A 17110-nucleotide genomic window follows, 5' to 3' on the forward strand; every position below is an offset into this window, starting at 1 on the left:
CGGGGAAGGGGCCCTTGACAGATACTCCCGTTATATCTTCTGAGTATTTCTTACCTCAGAGGCAGGAGGAATGTTTTTTGAGCCCATTTGTTTTAATAGTGTAGAGGCTGGAGATGTCTTTGGAGCCCATTCAGTCCTTGGTACAGAGCTGGGGGTGGGGAGGTTGGCCGGGACTTGTCCAGCTTTGGATGCTCTACAGAGAGAATGTCTTGGCCAGAGGGCTGGGCAAAGTGAATGTGCAGATGGCGTTGTAGAGACAGTTTGTCAAACTGAGGGTGGCCCGGTGGGTTCTGGGTTTCTCATCAGGGTCTAGAGACATGGGTCTTGTCAGCCTCCCTGCTGGACAAGTGGAGTAATACGGGGCCTGTGCTGGTGCTTTTCCTTTTCTAGGGCACTGCAGTCATGGGACCTGGGTCCGAGCCTGGTCTGTCTGTCTGTCTGTCTCCCTCCCTCCCTCCCTCCCTCCCTCCCTCCCTCTCTCCCTCCCTCCCTTTCTTGTATAGTTGATTTACAATGTCATGTTAGTTTCAGGTATACAGCATAGTGGTTCAGTGATACATATATCTGTGTATATAGATATTCTTTTTGAGATTCTTTTCCCTTATAGGTTATTACAAGGTATTGAATATAGTTCCCTGTGCTATACAGTAGGTCCTTGTTGTGTATTTTATACGTAGTCTATATCTGTTAATCCCAAACTCCTAATTTGTCCCTCCCTCCCCTCTTTCCCCTTTGGTAACCATAAATTTGTTTTCTATGTCTATGTGTCTGTTTCTGTTTTGTAACTAAGTTCATTTGTATCATTTTTTAGATTCCACATGTAAGTGATATCATGGTATTTGTCTTTCTGTGTCTGGCTTACCTGACTTAATATGATAATCTCTAGGTCCATCCATGTTGCTGCAAATGGTACTTCATTCTTTTTTATGGCTGAGTAATATTCCATTGCATATATATATACCACATCTTCTTTAACCATTCATCTGTTGATGGACATTTAGGTTACTTCGGTCTCCTTTCTTTCTAGCCGTGTGACCTTGGATCAGTTCCTTGACCTCCGTTTCTTTGGGTTTCAAATGGGTACAGCAATACTTACCAACAGGGCTATAGGCTAGATTCCGTAGGTGAATACTGGTACAGCAGGAGTTGAATAAACACCCTTGACCTGGTTCCTTTTATCCTGTCGGCAGTAGAAGTGAGGTGCAGGGCAGGGCAGGGCTTACCCAGGTTTCTGCAGTTTGGTTTCTGCCCTCCTTGGAAGTGCTTTGTGCTGATAACATGCTTTGTCATTGTTAAGTGGGTGCCCTCCCCCCTCCCCCCGTCTCTGCGAGGGAGGGTTTTAAATCACAGCAGAAGAGATCAAGACTAGAGATGAGAAATTCTGGACAGCCAGAGTGGTTTGCCCACTAACAGGATGGCGGGGGCGGGGCAGTGTTGGACGCCACCACATTTTTGGTAAGTTGCCCACATGGGCAAGGTGGGTTTCGAAGGGTCAGGAGCCTTTCCGGTCTTGTAAACCTGTCTCAGGCTTGGCTAAAATTTGGGCTCTTTACCTCCCCTCATTGGCAATCCTACAGGCGTTTTATTTTTTAAATTTTTATTTATTTTATTTATTTAGCTTAAATTTTGCCTTCAGTGAGGAGCACCTTTGACAAAATACCTTTGGTTTCCCTAATCTTTCAGTGAGTAGCATTTTCTTGAGTTTTGTGATTAGGTGGCAGGTAAATAGCAAAAGTGATAACCGATGAACCAAAGCCTTCAAAAAACATTTCTTTACCACGTTTTATTATGGAATGTTTCAAGTGTGCACGGAAGTAGAGAGACTATCAGTGAACCCCAGGCACCCATCACCAGCAGCAACATCTTGCAATCCTATGTTCCCCACTGTCCCCAGTTTTAATGGTATAGCTGTTCACAGATACCATATCACTTTACCCATAAATACTTAAGTGTTTATCTCTAACAGATAAGAACCTTTAAAAGATCACATTTTCACACCTAACAAAATGAATAACAGTTCTTTTTGTATCATCTCATGCCCAGTCCTTTTTCAGATTTCCCTGGCTGTTTGAACAATGTATTTTTCTTATGATCAGTTTAAAACATTTGACTAGAAACAGCGGTTATATTTTGATTTGATAAATAGTGTGGGCCTCTCCTTTTCCCTCACGTGATGCCCTTACTCAACCCAGTGACATAATTTTGAGTGTGAGGAAAGAACTATGTGGTAGATAAATAGCAAAGTAAAAGCTGATTAAGAAGTGCATCAAGAAGCAATTTTGTAAGCTTTTTATTATGGAATATTTCCAAATATATACAATAAAGATGACAGCAAAAGCAAACTAGCCCAGTGGTAAACTCACCTGCTGATGGACTGTTTGCACATGTCTAAGCCAGACGCTGCGTTCCAGACTGCGGCCTCAAAAATCCTGCTGTAATTACATGTCTTCTGTACTGGGAACCAGGCTCCCTGGGAGATAAGAGAGGCCTTGTCCTTTCACCTCCAGTCTGAGACATCCAGTGACTTGTTCAAGGTTGAAGACCCAAGAACAATGGTCATTGTTGGTGCTGGGAGTGTACCCTGGTGCTCTCAGTTCTTTGGACGCAGGACGGTGCCTCACAGCGGCCCAGCTGTGCCAGGCGATCAGTGCCAGTTCTGTGCAGGGCAGGGGAAGGTTTCTTTCGTCAGCACTATGGTGTGTTTAGAACCGGGGGCCCTGGGATTGGAGAGCTGCAAGGGGGGTGTTTGTCCACGTGGTCCCGGTGGGCCTGCCTTCTGGAGAGCAGGCCCTGGAGATGTTGGCAGCTCCCTCACAATCCCCAGGTAGAGGGAGGGCTGTGCCCACAGAGGCAGAACGGGCTGAGGGCCAGCCAGCCACCTGGCTCCCCGCCGGAGAGAAAGGAGAGGAGTAGTAGGTGAGAGCAGGGACAGAGCTCTGCCAAGGCAGCTGCTGTCTTCGGGTGCGAGACTCTGGCTGTGGCTGAGCGGAGGGAGATGCCGTTACTCATCCTGGCATCCCGATTCTTCATCCACCTCTCGTCTCCCACGCTCCCTCTTCCCCATGGGAAGCCAGCAGCCACTCATGAGCTGTGAAGGGCCATCATGAGGCATAATTACAGAGCCCGGGGCTCTGCCCACGCAAAGCAGCCCCCTCCCCTCCCTCAAAACCTCGGGCCATGGTCGGGCACCCTGTTGTGCCCGGGGTCTGCACTCTTTTCCAGGGAAGCTTCCCTGATGGGTGCCTGTGTCTTTCTGACCCCTAGACTTGGAGATGCTGTGCTTCCTGTGTCCTGGGAATGACCTGGGGGTGGGGGGGGGCGGGGGGCGCGGTTTGGGGACAAGGCAGAGATAGAAATAAAGGGGAGGATTTGCGGGGAGGAAGGTACAGCCCTGCTGAGTCTGGGGAACCCTCCACAGCAGAGAGGCTCGCCAAGTGAGCGCGTATTTGAGGAAGTTAGAGGTGGTATGTGACTTGGCCCTTTGAGCAGACCAGTTTACTTCTTAGACTCTTGATTTCGCTTCTGTAAAACAAAATGGTTGGTCTCCGTTGTTTCTGTCTCCTCGAGCACAAAGACTGTGATTAGACCCCCGTGGGCCAGGGGTCTGGGCCTGGTGGTAGCTCCCGGCGTGCTGCTGGGTCACGAGGGCCTTGGCCTTGGGCACCGTCCCCTGCCTCAGGCTTGCCCTGGACCGACTCGTGCCAGCTTGGAGCCCAGCCACGTGAGCATGGGAGCAAGAGGGAGCCCGGGGGGTGGATGTGGAGGCACTTTTCTGGCTGGGGAGGGGGGCGCAGAGAGAGGCTCGGCATCTGTTGGGTCCCAGCAGCGGCAGCAAGCATTTGGTTTGGGGGCCCGTGTGGGATGTGCCGTTCTCGGAGACCCCACCACGCGTGGCTGGCAGGCTGGGTGAGCCACAGTGCTCGTGCAGGGGGAGCCGAGTGTGAAGGTCAGAGACGGCAGCGGCTGGCCAGCCCTGACCTGCTGACTTGGGCTAAGAACCCCATGCCCTCCCTCCTGCCAGCAGCTCTTGGCTGGACCGGGGACCGTCTGTAGTGAGGCAGATGGTGCCCACCTGAGGCCAAGGGACAAGCGGCAGGTGAGTGAAGCGGGAAGCCCCCGGGTGTGGTGTGGACGTGCGTGCTGGGCCCAGAGGTCAGGCACAGGCTGATGGCTCACACAGGAGACAAGCAAGGTGGGCTCCATCCCAGATGAACCTCCCCAAAGCCCCCAACCGAAACCCCTGAGTCACACCCAGCCCTGGTCACTCTGGGGCCCTGGATGACCAGGGGAAGTGGGAATTGTCCTGCCAGAAACTGGGTCATAGCACCCTATTGAGTGGCTGGGCCTTCCCCGCACCCAGGGTCTCACCACAGTGTGCCTCTAGGGTTCCTTTATGACAGGTTTTTAACTGTATGATTATTTATAAAAAAGAGCAGGAACAAAAATGCTGCTTTAAAAAAATTTTTTTATTTTATTGAAGTATAGTTGATTTACAGCATTGTTAATTTCTGCTCTACAGCAAAATGATTCAGTTACACATACGTATACATTCTTTTTCATGCTCTTTTCCATTATGGTTTATCACAGGATATTGAATATACTTCCCTGTGCTATACAGTAGGACCTTGTTGTTTATCCATTCTACATGTAATAGTTTGCATCTGCTAACCCCAAACTCCCAATCCATCCCTCCCCCACCCTCCTCCTCCTAGGCAACCACAAGTCCGTTCTCTGTCAGTGAGTCTGTTTCTGTTTTGTAAATAAGTTTATTTGTGTCGTATTTTAGATTCCACATACAAGTGATATCACATGGTATTTGTCTTTCTCTTTCTGATGTACTTCACTTGATATGATAATCTCCAGGTCCATTCACATTGCTGCAAATGGCATTATTTCATTCTTTTTAATGGCTGAGTAATATTCCATTGAATATATGTACCACATCTTCTTTATCCATTCCTCTGTCAATGGACATTTAGGTTGTTCCATGTCTTGGCTATTGCAAACAGTGCTGCAATAAACATAGGGGTGCATGTGTCTTTTTGAATTACGGTTTTCTCTGGGTATATGCCCAGTAGTGGGATTGCCGGGTCATATGGTGCCTCTATTTTTAGTTTTTTGAGGAACCTCCATACTGTTCTCCATAATAGCTGCACCAGTTTATATTCCCACCGACAGTGTAGGAGGGTTCTCTTTTCTCCATACCCTCTCCAGAGTTTGTTATTTGTAGAGTTCTTAATGATGGCCATTCTGATTGGCGTGAGGTGGTGCCTCACGGTAGTTTTGATTTGCATTTCTCTGATAATTAGCAACGATGAGCATGAAGATGCTGTTTTGATGAACACAAACCAGAGATTGTGGATGGTAGCTGAGACCTTCCACCAGCCTTCATTCATTGTTGGCCAGTGTCTAGGCCAGCCTGTCCAGTAGAACTTCCTGTGATGCTGGAAATGTTCTGTGTCTGCACTGTCCAGTGTGGGACCACCAGTCACATGTGACTCCTGAGCCCTTGAAATATGACTGGTACAACCAAGTAACTGAAAACCTAATTTATTTCATTGTAATTAAATGTAAACAGCCACCTGTGGCCAGTGGCTCCTGCATAAGACACTGCAGATCTAGAGAATAGTAAGTAGGTAATTGCAAATGAGAATCATTTTTTTCTTTACTTTTTATTATTGGAAATTTCACATATATACAAAGTAGTGTAGTGGAGCCCTATATACCCTTCACACAGCTTCTGTAATCACTAACCCATTGGCCAGTCTTGTTTTGTCTTTACCTTCCTACACCCTGACCGCCCCAGCTCTCACTTCTGTATTATTTTGAAGCAGATAAAAGCTTTTTAATTTTTGTTTTTAAACAGCTCATCTTTAACCCCAGGACAGAGCAAAACTATTTGACCTTGATGTTTTCTCATCCCTTGGGACTCTTGACATTCTGATTTATTGATGAGCCTTCCACTAAACCAGCTGCAGGCCCTGTATGATGTCTCTTAAGACTGCTCACGGCTTCCTCGTATTTCTCTAATGAGAAATACGCACCATGGATCTTTCAAGTAATTTGTAATATATATTGTTTAATATGTTTTATATTATACAGTTTAATATTAACTGATAACGGCTCAAACTGTACATGGTAACATTTGGGACTGATTAAAAATTGATGTCCTATATGTTCAACACATTTTTAGATCTGCAAAAAATTGGTCCAGGAAAATTGAGTTTGACAGAAATAACGGAAAACTCCATGGCATAGGCTGTATAATGAGTAAAGTTTGTGGATGAAACTACTCAATGGCTCAAATTGATTTGAAATGGAAAAGAACTGATCCTAATGAAAATAATTTTGACTAAATATAAATGAAATAATTAGGAACACTGGATATGAAAAATAATCAAGGAACTAAATGGACTTCTTGGCATTCTCTCCAGAAAATGCTTCTGATTAAAATGTTTGTGTCCGGAACATCCTCAGGGTCAAGGTGGCGGATGCCCATCTCTGGCCATTCTTCCATTAACCTCAGACAGGCTTGAAAGGGCGTGGAAGGAGGAAGTTTTCAGAATTGAAAGTCTCAGACTCTGGCAACTTCCCATCCCTGGGATTGCTCGGAACACTGGCGGACAACGAGAGCTTGAGTGAAACTGAGAACACAGGACCCATCTCCCGCCCACTTTGATGTTCATCCTGATATCCCTCCCTCGCTGGGGATCTTTGATCTTCCTGAGAAGGCTCAGAGAGGCATCTGTGGCTTTTCTTCATGAGCTTGTAGCTGGGGGATGGATTCTCCCAGCAGCACATGCAACAGTCACTGTAAAGGGGCAAGGACAAAATTGTATCTTTTTTTTTAAACAGGCAAGGACAGGGGGCTTCCCCCCAGTGGATGTCCAGTGCAGCAGGCACCTTGACCTCGTCCTGCTCTCCTGTGGGGTGGGGTCATCCCAGCCAGAGTTCTCGGGCCATAGAAGGCGGGCCTCCCTGTGGTGCTCTGAGGCCCATGGCCCCCGAAGGGCCGTTGCTGCCCTCACGCTCTGGACGGCCTCTGCTCTCCCCAGGCTGGTGACTTTCTGATCCTCTTCAGGAGGCAGTGGGGCACCCTATGTTCATTTCACGCCCAGGTGTCCCGAGGTTTCCGGAAGCCTCTTGTTGATCCGTGATTGTTCCCATCGAGCACTGGGAGGTGGGTGCAGATGGAGCCCATTGGTTCCTAAGTAAACCCAGAGAATCCCTTTGGGTGTCAAGTGCTAAAGGCGTTCATAGCGAATAGGGAAAGCCATCCAGAGGCCTCTGACCTGAATGGGAGTGTGGTTTGGATAGAAGAGAAATTGTGACTGCCCCATGCTCCCCTGGGAGTGGGGTCCGAGTTGTTGCCAAGAGCAGGTGAGGGAACAGGGTCGGGGTGCAGGAGAGGTCACGCTCAGAGAGCTTTCAGCATCAGCCTCTACAGACCCCACCATCTGCTCCCCGGCTCCTGACTGGGAAAGCGCTCAGCTCTTACACCGGGGATCCCACATCCCTTACCCCCCTCACTCGCACTCTGTGGAAGGGAAACGTGGTCTCCTTGGTGGCTGACATCTTTTCTCCCTGCAAACCCCCTACCTGTCCCCATCTATTTAGCAGTGGCCAGTGTGGCCCTGTGATTAGGGAGGAGAAGTAAGAGGGACCTCGCTTGGGCTTCCCTGGTGGCACAGTGGTTAAGAATCCTCCTGCCAATGCAGGAGACATGGGTTCGAGCCCTGGTCTGGGAAGATCCCACATGCCGCGGAGCAACTAAGCCTGTGCGCCACAACTACTGAGCCTACGCTGTAGAACCCACGAGCCACAACTACTGAGCCCGTGAAGCCCGCGTACCTAGAGCCCGTCCTCTGCAACGAGAGAAGCCACCGCAATGAGAAGCCCGCGCACCGCAATGAAGAGCAGCCCCCACTCGCTGCAACTAGAAAAACCCTGCACGCAGCAACAAAGACCCAATTCAGCCAAAAATAAATAAATATAAATAAACAAACAAATAAGTAAGAAAAAAAAAGGGCTTCTCTGGTGGCGCAGTGGTTGAGTGTCCGCCTGCCGATGCAGGGGACACGGGTTCGTGCCCCGGTCCGGGAAGGTCCCACGTGCCGCAGAGTGGCTAGGCCCGTGAGCCGTGGCCGCTGAGCCTGCGCGTCCGGGGCCTGTGCTCCGCAACGGGAGAGGCCACAACAGTGAGAGGCTCACTTGACCAGCACCTCTTGGTCAGAAGTGTGTAGCCCAGTGGGTGGTATTTGGTAGAAGCTTAGCAGAGAGGCACTGGGTCAGGGTTTTAATCTGGACCCACCCTTGCTATCTGTGTAACCTTGGGCAACTTCTTTAACCTTTCTGACCTTGGTCTCCTTTCTAAATTAGGGATGACACTTGGACGACCTCACAGGGTAATTATGAGATCTAAATGAGATGTGTCCCAGAACGCCTTATTATGTATTATACTCAGAATAAATGCTCCAACAGTAGCTGCTATGATTTTCTTTGTAATCATCTAAATCCACACTTAGGGTTTGTTAGGAGTCAGGTACTGGGTTAGTCTCGTCTTGCAGGCTTTCTGCGTGATCTGGAGCTACCCCTAGCTAGAGCATGGCTTTGGGCAGCCGAGTGACACAACCCCTACTCTTTTTCAGTTTCTGCAGCTCACTGGCTGGTGTGAATCCCAGGTAGGGGTGCAGTCCTGCACAGTTTGAGCCGCTATCTGGTCTTTGGTCCCTCAACAGCTCCTCTGGCTGTGTAGTATTTATGGGTAGACTGTCCACTTGCCCCACGATCATGTCATTGGCAATGTTACCCAGTTTGCAGGCGCCTTGTTGTAGAGCAGAAATAGCCCCACCAAGGGTTGGGGGCTCTGGTTTCCTGGCTCTGGCCAGCTACCAAGTAGCTGTGTGATATTTAACAGGTGGCCTTGCTTCTCTGGGCCCTCCTTTGAAAAATGAGGGTTGAACTGGATGGCCTGCAAACCTCCTTCCACTTTCTACCTCTGTTGCAACCAGCGCAAACATCCGGGTGCTTTTGTTCCTTCCTGAGGCCGATTGTGGGCTGGCGTGGAGTGGAGTGAAGGCCATGGCCATGGCCTCGACAGTGGCCGGCCTCTCCACCCTCTCCCCCTTTGTTGATGACACCGTGGGAACCCACTTATCAAATCCATTCACAAGCAGCCTTTTAACACTCTCCCCATAGCGCTGTTTCCGTGAAAGCCATTAGTGTTCACGAGTCATGAAGATATTTCACCTTTTTCCTGTGTTGCATTGTACAGCGCCAGCCTGGTTCTGCTAACATCTCCTCCTCAGCGCTGTGTCGGGCAGGCCTCAGCTCTCTGGTTTGCTAACTGGGTTTCCCTGCCGTGCGTGAGCCCCGCTGGGCCGTGTGCGCACTTGGGGAGCCCGGGAGTGTAGGGCCCTTATTCAGATAATGTATTAATACCAGGGCCTGGGTACTTTGTTGGAGTTTGAAGGTAAAACCTAGTTGGCTGGGCTAAACATTTCTAGGTATCATCTTTCATATGATGGTGAGAGCCAGATACAGCCTGCTCTTTTCTTGGACTCTAAGTTGGCTTCTGATTTTCGAGGTCACTTGTTCCTGTTAGGAGGCTGGGAAGTAGTCTCTGAGTTAAGCCTCCTCGGTTAGACATGGGTGTGAGCTCTTGGATGCCTCCTGTGCTCCACGGTGCCTGGTGCCTGACACCCTCTGCTTCGAGAACTCTCCCCTAAGAAACCTTGGACTAATCACTCTCTCTTTCCAACATTCCCATGTGCTTTACACCGGTCCCTTGTCACTGTCTGTGTTGAATTGGAGTTTGTAATGAACGTGTCTGTTTACCCGACTGAGTTGGAACCCTTTATGTTGGTGTGAACCCCTCCTCCCCAGAACTCAGCGCCCAGGAGATGCCTCATCAATGTCCAGCGGCTCGTGTCCTGCTGGGGGTGGGCGATGGCATGCTCCCCTCCCCACATTGTGTGCACCCGCCTGGTCCTTCCTTGTGTGTGTGGGTTTAGAAAATGTTTTATGAAATGCCTTACAAACAGGCCATGTGCTTTGGGGTTCTTTAGGAAGCCCCAAAGTTGTTTCCTTGGGCTTAACAGTTATAAACTAGGCTCTGAGCAGCCTGAAAGAAGTTGAGGGAGATCTGACCAGGCTATGCGGGCTGCTATAATCACATCTGTCAGGTTTACAGAATAGCCCAGCTGTGTGGAGGGGAAGATGTGTTATCATTTAGGTTTAGATTTGGCGGAACATAACAGAAAACCCCCAAATAACACTGGCTTGAATATGAGACTTTATTTTCTCTGTCATGTAAAAAGTCAGTTCAGGGCAGGGACCTAATTTACTGTTCCTTCATCCTTAAGAGAGTTGCCTCATGATCCAAAAAGGCTGTTGAAGCACCAGCTGTCATATTAATATCACAGATGGAAAGACAAAGGAGCTCTCCTGAAAGTCTCGCTCAGTATCTATTTATATCTCGTTAGCTAAAAGTTAGTAAGAGGAGTACTAGCTAAAAGTTAGCAACAAGGTTAGTAACAGGGGTACAAGCCTCACTCAATATCTATTTACATCTCATTAGCTAAAAGTTAGCGACAGCTGGGAAGTAGGTTTTAGCTGGGACATTGCCTCACCTGGAGACATGGGGGCTCTATTTCCCAGAAGGATGCAGTGAATAGACAGTGAGTATAGAACACGTGTCCAGCACTTACTTGAATGAATGAATGAGTGAGGGGATAAGTGATGGAGAGATGCCATCTGGGTTAAATGTATACCACACCCTCATATTAGCAGGATCCACAATATGACAAGGAAAGCACATTTCTGATACCACAAGAGGGACAGAGCCTTGAGGAAACTTCAGAAACTCCCCAGGGACTCAAAAGAGAGCATGCTCTACAGGGCACTTCAGATGGGCATCCTCTTCTCCCTCTTTGTAGGGATCTGGTTCTCTTATTTGGAACACAGCAGATGCATAGCAGCGGGTCAGGAGGGGCTGGGTCTGGGTCACGGCAGCCACATTTCAGAAGGTTCCCATGAGGGCATCTGTTTTTGGCTTGTCTGAAGAAAGAAAAGCTTCATTACTCAGGCAGGGAGACGTGGCTGAATTGAAATACTAAAATTTCCTTAAACACAGATCCCTTCTTAGAAAATGTTAGAATCCTGTGGGGTTAATTATGGTCTGATGGTCCTGGTTTGAAGCCTCTAGGTGGTCTGTGGTTCAGCATGGGGCGGCTTCTCAGTGCCAGGTGCCCTCCAGCACGTCTGGGCAGGTGGAGGGCCCCCGAGGGCTGTCCTCACACTGGAGAAGCACGGTGGACCTGGAGCTCGGGCTCTGGAGCAGTGAGTGTGCTGCTGACAGCAGGTGGTGCTGTCTTCTCAGTGGTTTGTCCTAGAGGGCGGCCCCTGGTCCCCACTGTGTCCCTGAGGCACACCTGTGTGGTCCCAGGGCCACACAGTGGGTCTGCAGCAGGCAGGTCCCCTGGTGGAAGCTTTAGCCTGGCATTCATTCACAGCCTCTGTTCTTGACTCCCTTTTCTTTTCTTTTTTTTTTTTTTTTTGCAGTACGCGGGCCTCTCACCGTTGTGGCCTCTCCCGTTGAGGAGCACAGGCTCCAGACGCTCAGGCTCAGCGGCCATGGCTCACGGGCCCAGCTGCTCCGCAGCATGTGGGATCTTCCTGGACCGGGGCACGAATCCGTGCCACCAGGGAAGCCCTTGACTCCCTTTTGAAACCTTGATGGGAGCCTTTGTCAAGCCTCCTACAGACACTGTTTCATAACTCTGCTTCCTCCAGGCCCCCCACCAACCCGCATTTTCAGATCATCCCCATCTCCAGCCCTCAGTTCGGGATCATCCTCATTTAAGAAGCCGTCCTGGATTCCCTCCATGGGAAGAAATTTCTCCTTCGTGTCCCCTCCCTCTGGTACTTCTGAATGTCCACTCCCTCCCCAGTTCGGCTCCCTGACCAGGTAGTTGTTACCTAAGGGTCGGGTCGGGTGTGACCCGCAGTTACACGATCAAAAAGATGGAGGGGGCACCGAGGGGTCACACAGCTGTCCCTCACCCTGGGGGCTGATGGGCTCCAAGTCTGATTTTGTTCCTCTCAACTGCCTTTGAAAAGTGTCCTTGGCCTGTGGTATCTGAAGACTTCCTCTCAGTCATGTGAGACTCACTCTGGGAATGGGTGTGGGCCCAGATGTTCCACCCACCCCCTGGATCCCAGGGACTGCCTCGGGGGTGTGCCCCAGTTTATGCAACTGACTGAGGGATCCGGTTAGCCAGGGGTGAGTGGGAGGCTGCAGCGGCCCAGCATCTGGCAGTGGCTGGCCTGAACCCTGGCGGGGAGTTCAGGGTGGGCCTGCTGAGAGCAGTGACAAGGATTTGCTGCAAATTTCTGGTGCAACCTCATGGCCCACTCCTGGGGGATGCGTTTCTACTGAATGGAAACAACAGAATGCGAGTCAACTATGTGACTTACAATTTTCTAGTCCCAGTAAAAGATTTAAAAATAGCAGGTGGAATTAGTTTGAAATAATCTATTTTAACCCCTTAGGTACAAAATATTGTCATTTCATCATATAATCAACCTGGTCATTATAAAGGAGATCGCTATTCTCTTTTTGTTCTAAGACTTTAAAATGTGGGGTGTTTTACACTCAGTTTGGATCAGTGACGTTTCATGTTCCCGATAGTCCAGGCTAACGGGGCTCTGCTGCCGCTTCTGTTGATTCTCCCACTTGAAGTTCCCTGAAAGCAGGGACAGCATCGTGACGATCAGGGCCTTCCCCCTACCCATCGCAGGTGTCGGCGCGTGTGATTTGAGTGGGGGCCTGTCCCGCAGGGTCACCGGCACGGGGAGGCTGGGCCTCGGAGCGGCTGGAGTCTGGTCCAGCCGCGTGAGCTCAGGGACGGCCCTGGCCTGTGGAAGCCACGGTTCCCACTCAGAATGACGCTGTTGGGCAGTAATCTCCGGGGCTTTTCTGATTCTCACGTGCTGTGAGCTGAACCATGTGTCTGGGCAGGGGTGCTGCTGGAGACACTGATACCCTTGGCCTCATTAGCAAATGAGATCATCTCTTTGAAGGGCCACGGTTGACACTGTACCCAGCACGGATGGGCCAGTTCGCTGCCTCTAACTCTGACCCAGAGCCTGCGTGTTTATCTGGTATGTTGGGTCCCGGGCTGTGAAGACCCTCCACTCCCCCATCCAGCATCTACACAGACCTGCAGGTGCCCGGCCTGTTCCCAGGCTGCCCAGGCAGAGAAGGACTGGACTTGTCCAGGCCCTCGGGACGCCCACCTTCTGGAGGGTGTGATGAGCCAGCGGGAGCCCCTGCTGTGTCCGAGGCCTCATGAGGTTTCTCTCTCGCGCAGGCGCAGCTGGAAGCTCAGAGAGCCACGCAGGACTTCCAGAGGGCCACCGAGGTGCTCCGCGCCGCCAAGGAGACCATCTCCCTGGCCGAGCAGCGGCTGCTGGAGGATGACAAGCGGCAGTTTGACTCGGCCTGGCAGGAGATGCTGAACCACGCCACCCAGAGGGTATGAGTCTCAGCGGAACGTTTCCGTGGAACCAGGGCCGGGCTGGGCTTACGCCCGGGTACGCGCCTCTGCCTTGAGCCTGCCTGTGGGCCGGGGGTGGGGGGGGGGAGCGGGGCATGCGTCTGCGTGTGGGCGTGGGCTGGGGAGAGGGGCTGGGCTTGCGTCCGCCTTGGGATCCTGTGGCCTCGGGGTGCAGGTGCCCATCAGACCCAGACTCCCCGCTGGTTTCCCCGAGCAGAGGAAGCAGACCCCCAGGCATGTTGTGCGTCACAGGCGGTCATCTCCATGGGGTCTCTGCGGGCGTGGGACTGAGCCGTACTCTGCGATGACAGTCACCCGGTGACAGGCGTACCTGCCCCTTCCCTGTCGTTTGAGGTTTGTCTGGTTCAGATCACCCCTGACGGTCCTGACTGTGGATGGGGCTTTCCCGAGGGACCCGATCGTTCTCCAGAGTCCCCTCCCTCTGAGTCCCAGGGGACTGGCTGGGTTTGGAGCCTGGGGTGGAGGACCTTGATTACTTGCGGAGCCTGGACTCAGGGGTGGGTGCCAGTTGGTGAGAAGCGGGGGCCATGGCAGATGAGGCCAGAATACAGGGGGTGCGCAGGCTGGCCTTCGGGCTGGGCTGGGGTCTGGGGAACCAGTGTATGCACAGGAAGTGGGCTTTGACTCCTAGGTTTGGTGGCATCATTGTTTGGCCCTTTACCAGCTCCCACGATCTGCCCTCTGGCCATATTGCTGAGAATCGGACGTGGTGGGTATAGCTGGACTTGTCACCTCTTTCCTCCCCTCCTCCAGCTGGTTTGCTGTGGGGAGGTGGGTGAGGCCTTGGATGAAGGGTGATGTAGGGGGTGGGAGCTAGTCTGGATTCCCTGAGAGGCCGCCTGCGGGGCTGGAAGAGAACCTTTTCAATGTCTCCTGCCATGGTGGCTCAAGTCCTGGGGGACCTGATAATTAAAGATGGCCTTGTGCTTCCTTAAATGGAATGCCTGACACACAAACGGCTTGGACTTGGTGTCAAATGCGGGTCGACTCTGTAGCACCTCCCCTGAACCCCGGGCTCCCGGCCGGGCTTGTGTGGCCTGGGGCCTCCTGCCACCTAGTGAACACGATGTTGGGAGAGCCAAACACAGCTTTCCTGGGTCCACTGGGGAAACGCCAAAGGGGAGGTTGGAAATCTTGGAAGTTTACAAGCCACAGCCTGACAGAATGAAAAGGACAAGAAAAAAAAAAAAATTAGAGTAGCTCCTTGCAAGAAATTAGCTGAAGGCCTGCCTTTCTTTCCTGCCCTTCGTCCACCCCAAACAAGACCCAAATCAAGCTAGTCAGAATCATTCAGAAATCACTTAATCTGTCCTTTAAAAAAGAACAAAATGGGTTTCTGCTTTTTTTTTTTTTTCCTTCTACTCTTTAAGTCCTGGGACCATAAGTGGATGGTGAGTGGCAGTCCGGGAGAGGCGTCCTCAAGACCTCCACATCCCATGACTCCGGAAGCACCATTCACACCAGTCTTTGGGAATGGCGCTTCTTGGGGTTGTGCAGTGTGCAACTTGTGGGGCTGTACCAAACGGCCCTGGACCTCCTGACATCGCATGGGGCCCCTGAGGTCCCGGGGAGGGTCATCTGATGTGTGCTGTCACTGAGGTCACTGAAGGTTTCTTAGTCATGGGGGTGTAACGCCTGCAGCTGAGCAGATTTTCTGGGTCACAGGCCAGGATTTCCACCCTGGGGCTGCCGTTCCTCTTCCCTAGGTTCCTCCCCATTTTATGGGCTTCAGATGCTGCTCCTTGACCTGCTGATGGGGAAAAGCAGAATTGGAAACTGACACTAGCAAGAGACAGAGCCCTTGGCAGAGCTGTCCTCGACCATGTCCCCGTGTCACTGAGAAATCCAGCCTGGAGGGGGCACACTCCAGGGATGTGACGGATGGTACAGACGCTCACGTGTGGCTTTGCTGTGAGCCGCGCTCTGACTGAGCATGCTCCCGGGGCCACGCGGGCCTGGCACGCTCGGCTTCCTGAGCGCTGCTGGACAAAGACAGTGAACGGCCTGGAATATGTCCCCGACCTTGGCTGACTTCTAGATCCTCCAGGAAGCGTGTTTCTTCAGGAGAAGGGAGCGTCATCTCACCCTCTTCTGAAGAAACTGCCACGTGAGAGTCTAGAGAAAGATGCAGAGCTCAGAAAGGTCCAGGCTGTCTTGAGGAAGTGGCAGTGCTTTGGGCTGTGTGACCTCTAGCCCAGGCACAGTGGAAGGACCCTGGGGTCCCCACATTCCTTACCTGAGGCCATCCGTGTGTCCCTTCTGTTCCTTCAGACTTAGGGTGACAGCGGGCAGCCCCACTTGGAGCCACGCTGGAGCCCCGGGGTCTCTCTTGCTGGCCACATGCAGTGCCCGGGCAGGGACAGAGGAACAGTTCTGCACTCAGAGCTGGGATCAGCAGGGCTTTGGAAGCCACGACGCACTTGAGTGGCCTTACTGGGGACGTGGCGTCCCTGCTGCTCCCACTTGGGCTTTAGGCAGCTGAGGCCCCTCCAGCTTCACCCGGTTTGGCCGCGGAGCAGCCCTTCTAGGGAGGAGGTGTGGGGAGGCATGAACTGTCAGGGACCAGCAGCTCCTGGAGAGGAAGGCCCTGGGGGCATGGATCTGAGCCCTGGGATGCACATGGCCAACTTTTCTGTGCTGGTGGGCATGTACCACCTGTCCCCCAAGGCCCTGGGAAGCTACCTCCTTGGCCCTGTGTACCCAGGGCCGCAGGAGGAATCAGAAATCAGCCTGAATGGGCCGAGGATCTGAGGAGACCGTGAAGCCACCTTCTCGGGAGCGGAGGACCCTGCTCTTAGCTCCGGGATGTTGGGCATGAGGGTGGATGGCCTCGAGGTTGGGAGAGCTGAATGTGAGACGGAGGAGCCGGGCTGGCTGGACGTCTCCTGGTCGGTTGAGCTCATTCTGCCGGCAGGGGACCCAGCCTGGCTGGCAGTGCCCGTTGGTGTCCCTGTAGGAAGTATCTGTTTGAGCATCTTCTGTGTGTTGCTGTGAGCAGAGGGCCTGGGCTGCCCTGCAGCTCCCGGGAGGGGGCCCGTCAGCACTGCTGGGCCCCATTCTGTCTATTCTGCTGACCCAGGGGGAGGCCTGTGGCTTCTCAGGGTCCCAAGCACCAGTGGTGGCCTCCCCACATGCTTTCTCCAGGGCCCGCTACCTGCTGCCTGCCTGGGCCGTGGTGCTGTGGCTGTTCTGGTCACTCAGGCCTCACGCCTGGGGCCTCAAAGCCTCCCATTGGGCAGCAGCGGGTGGTCAGTCCTTGGGCATTTGGAGCCGGCCCGGGGGGCGGGGTAGGAGCGTGTGTCTGGGTTTTGGGAACCCCAGGGATGCTGACTTCTTAGTCGTTAGAATCCGCAGAGGCCAGTGCACCCAGAGGTTAGCACAGAGCCCGTGGGTCAGCCCTGGGACATGGTCCCCCTAGGGAAGAGGGTCCCAGGGCTGTTGGTGCCCAGATAGTGATTTCTCCGGGAGCCTGCCTGCTCTGGGGAAGGAGGCGGGAAGCTGAGCGCTGCCCGCGGAGGGTGGACAGGTGG

General features: G+C 52.2%; 1 protein-coding gene across 2 annotated transcripts in view; it reads left to right on the forward strand.

The window, feature by feature from the left end:
• Positions 1 to 17110, forward strand: part of SH3BP5 (SH3 domain binding protein 5) — a 78585-nt gene that overhangs the window by 51162 nt on the left and 10313 nt on the right. For both annotated transcript variants that reach the window (XM_004271948.4, XM_049710201.1), the window contains exon 4: positions 13374 to 13538. In XM_004271948.4, the coding sequence (XP_004271996.1) occupies positions 13374 to 13538 (165 nt within the window). The remainder of the gene's footprint in view (positions 1 to 13373; positions 13539 to 17110) is intronic.

This window comes from Orcinus orca, chromosome 5, assembly GCF_937001465.1.
Source record: "Orcinus orca chromosome 5, mOrcOrc1.1, whole genome shotgun sequence".
NCBI classification, from domain to species: domain Eukaryota; kingdom Metazoa; phylum Chordata; class Mammalia; order Artiodactyla; family Delphinidae; genus Orcinus; species Orcinus orca.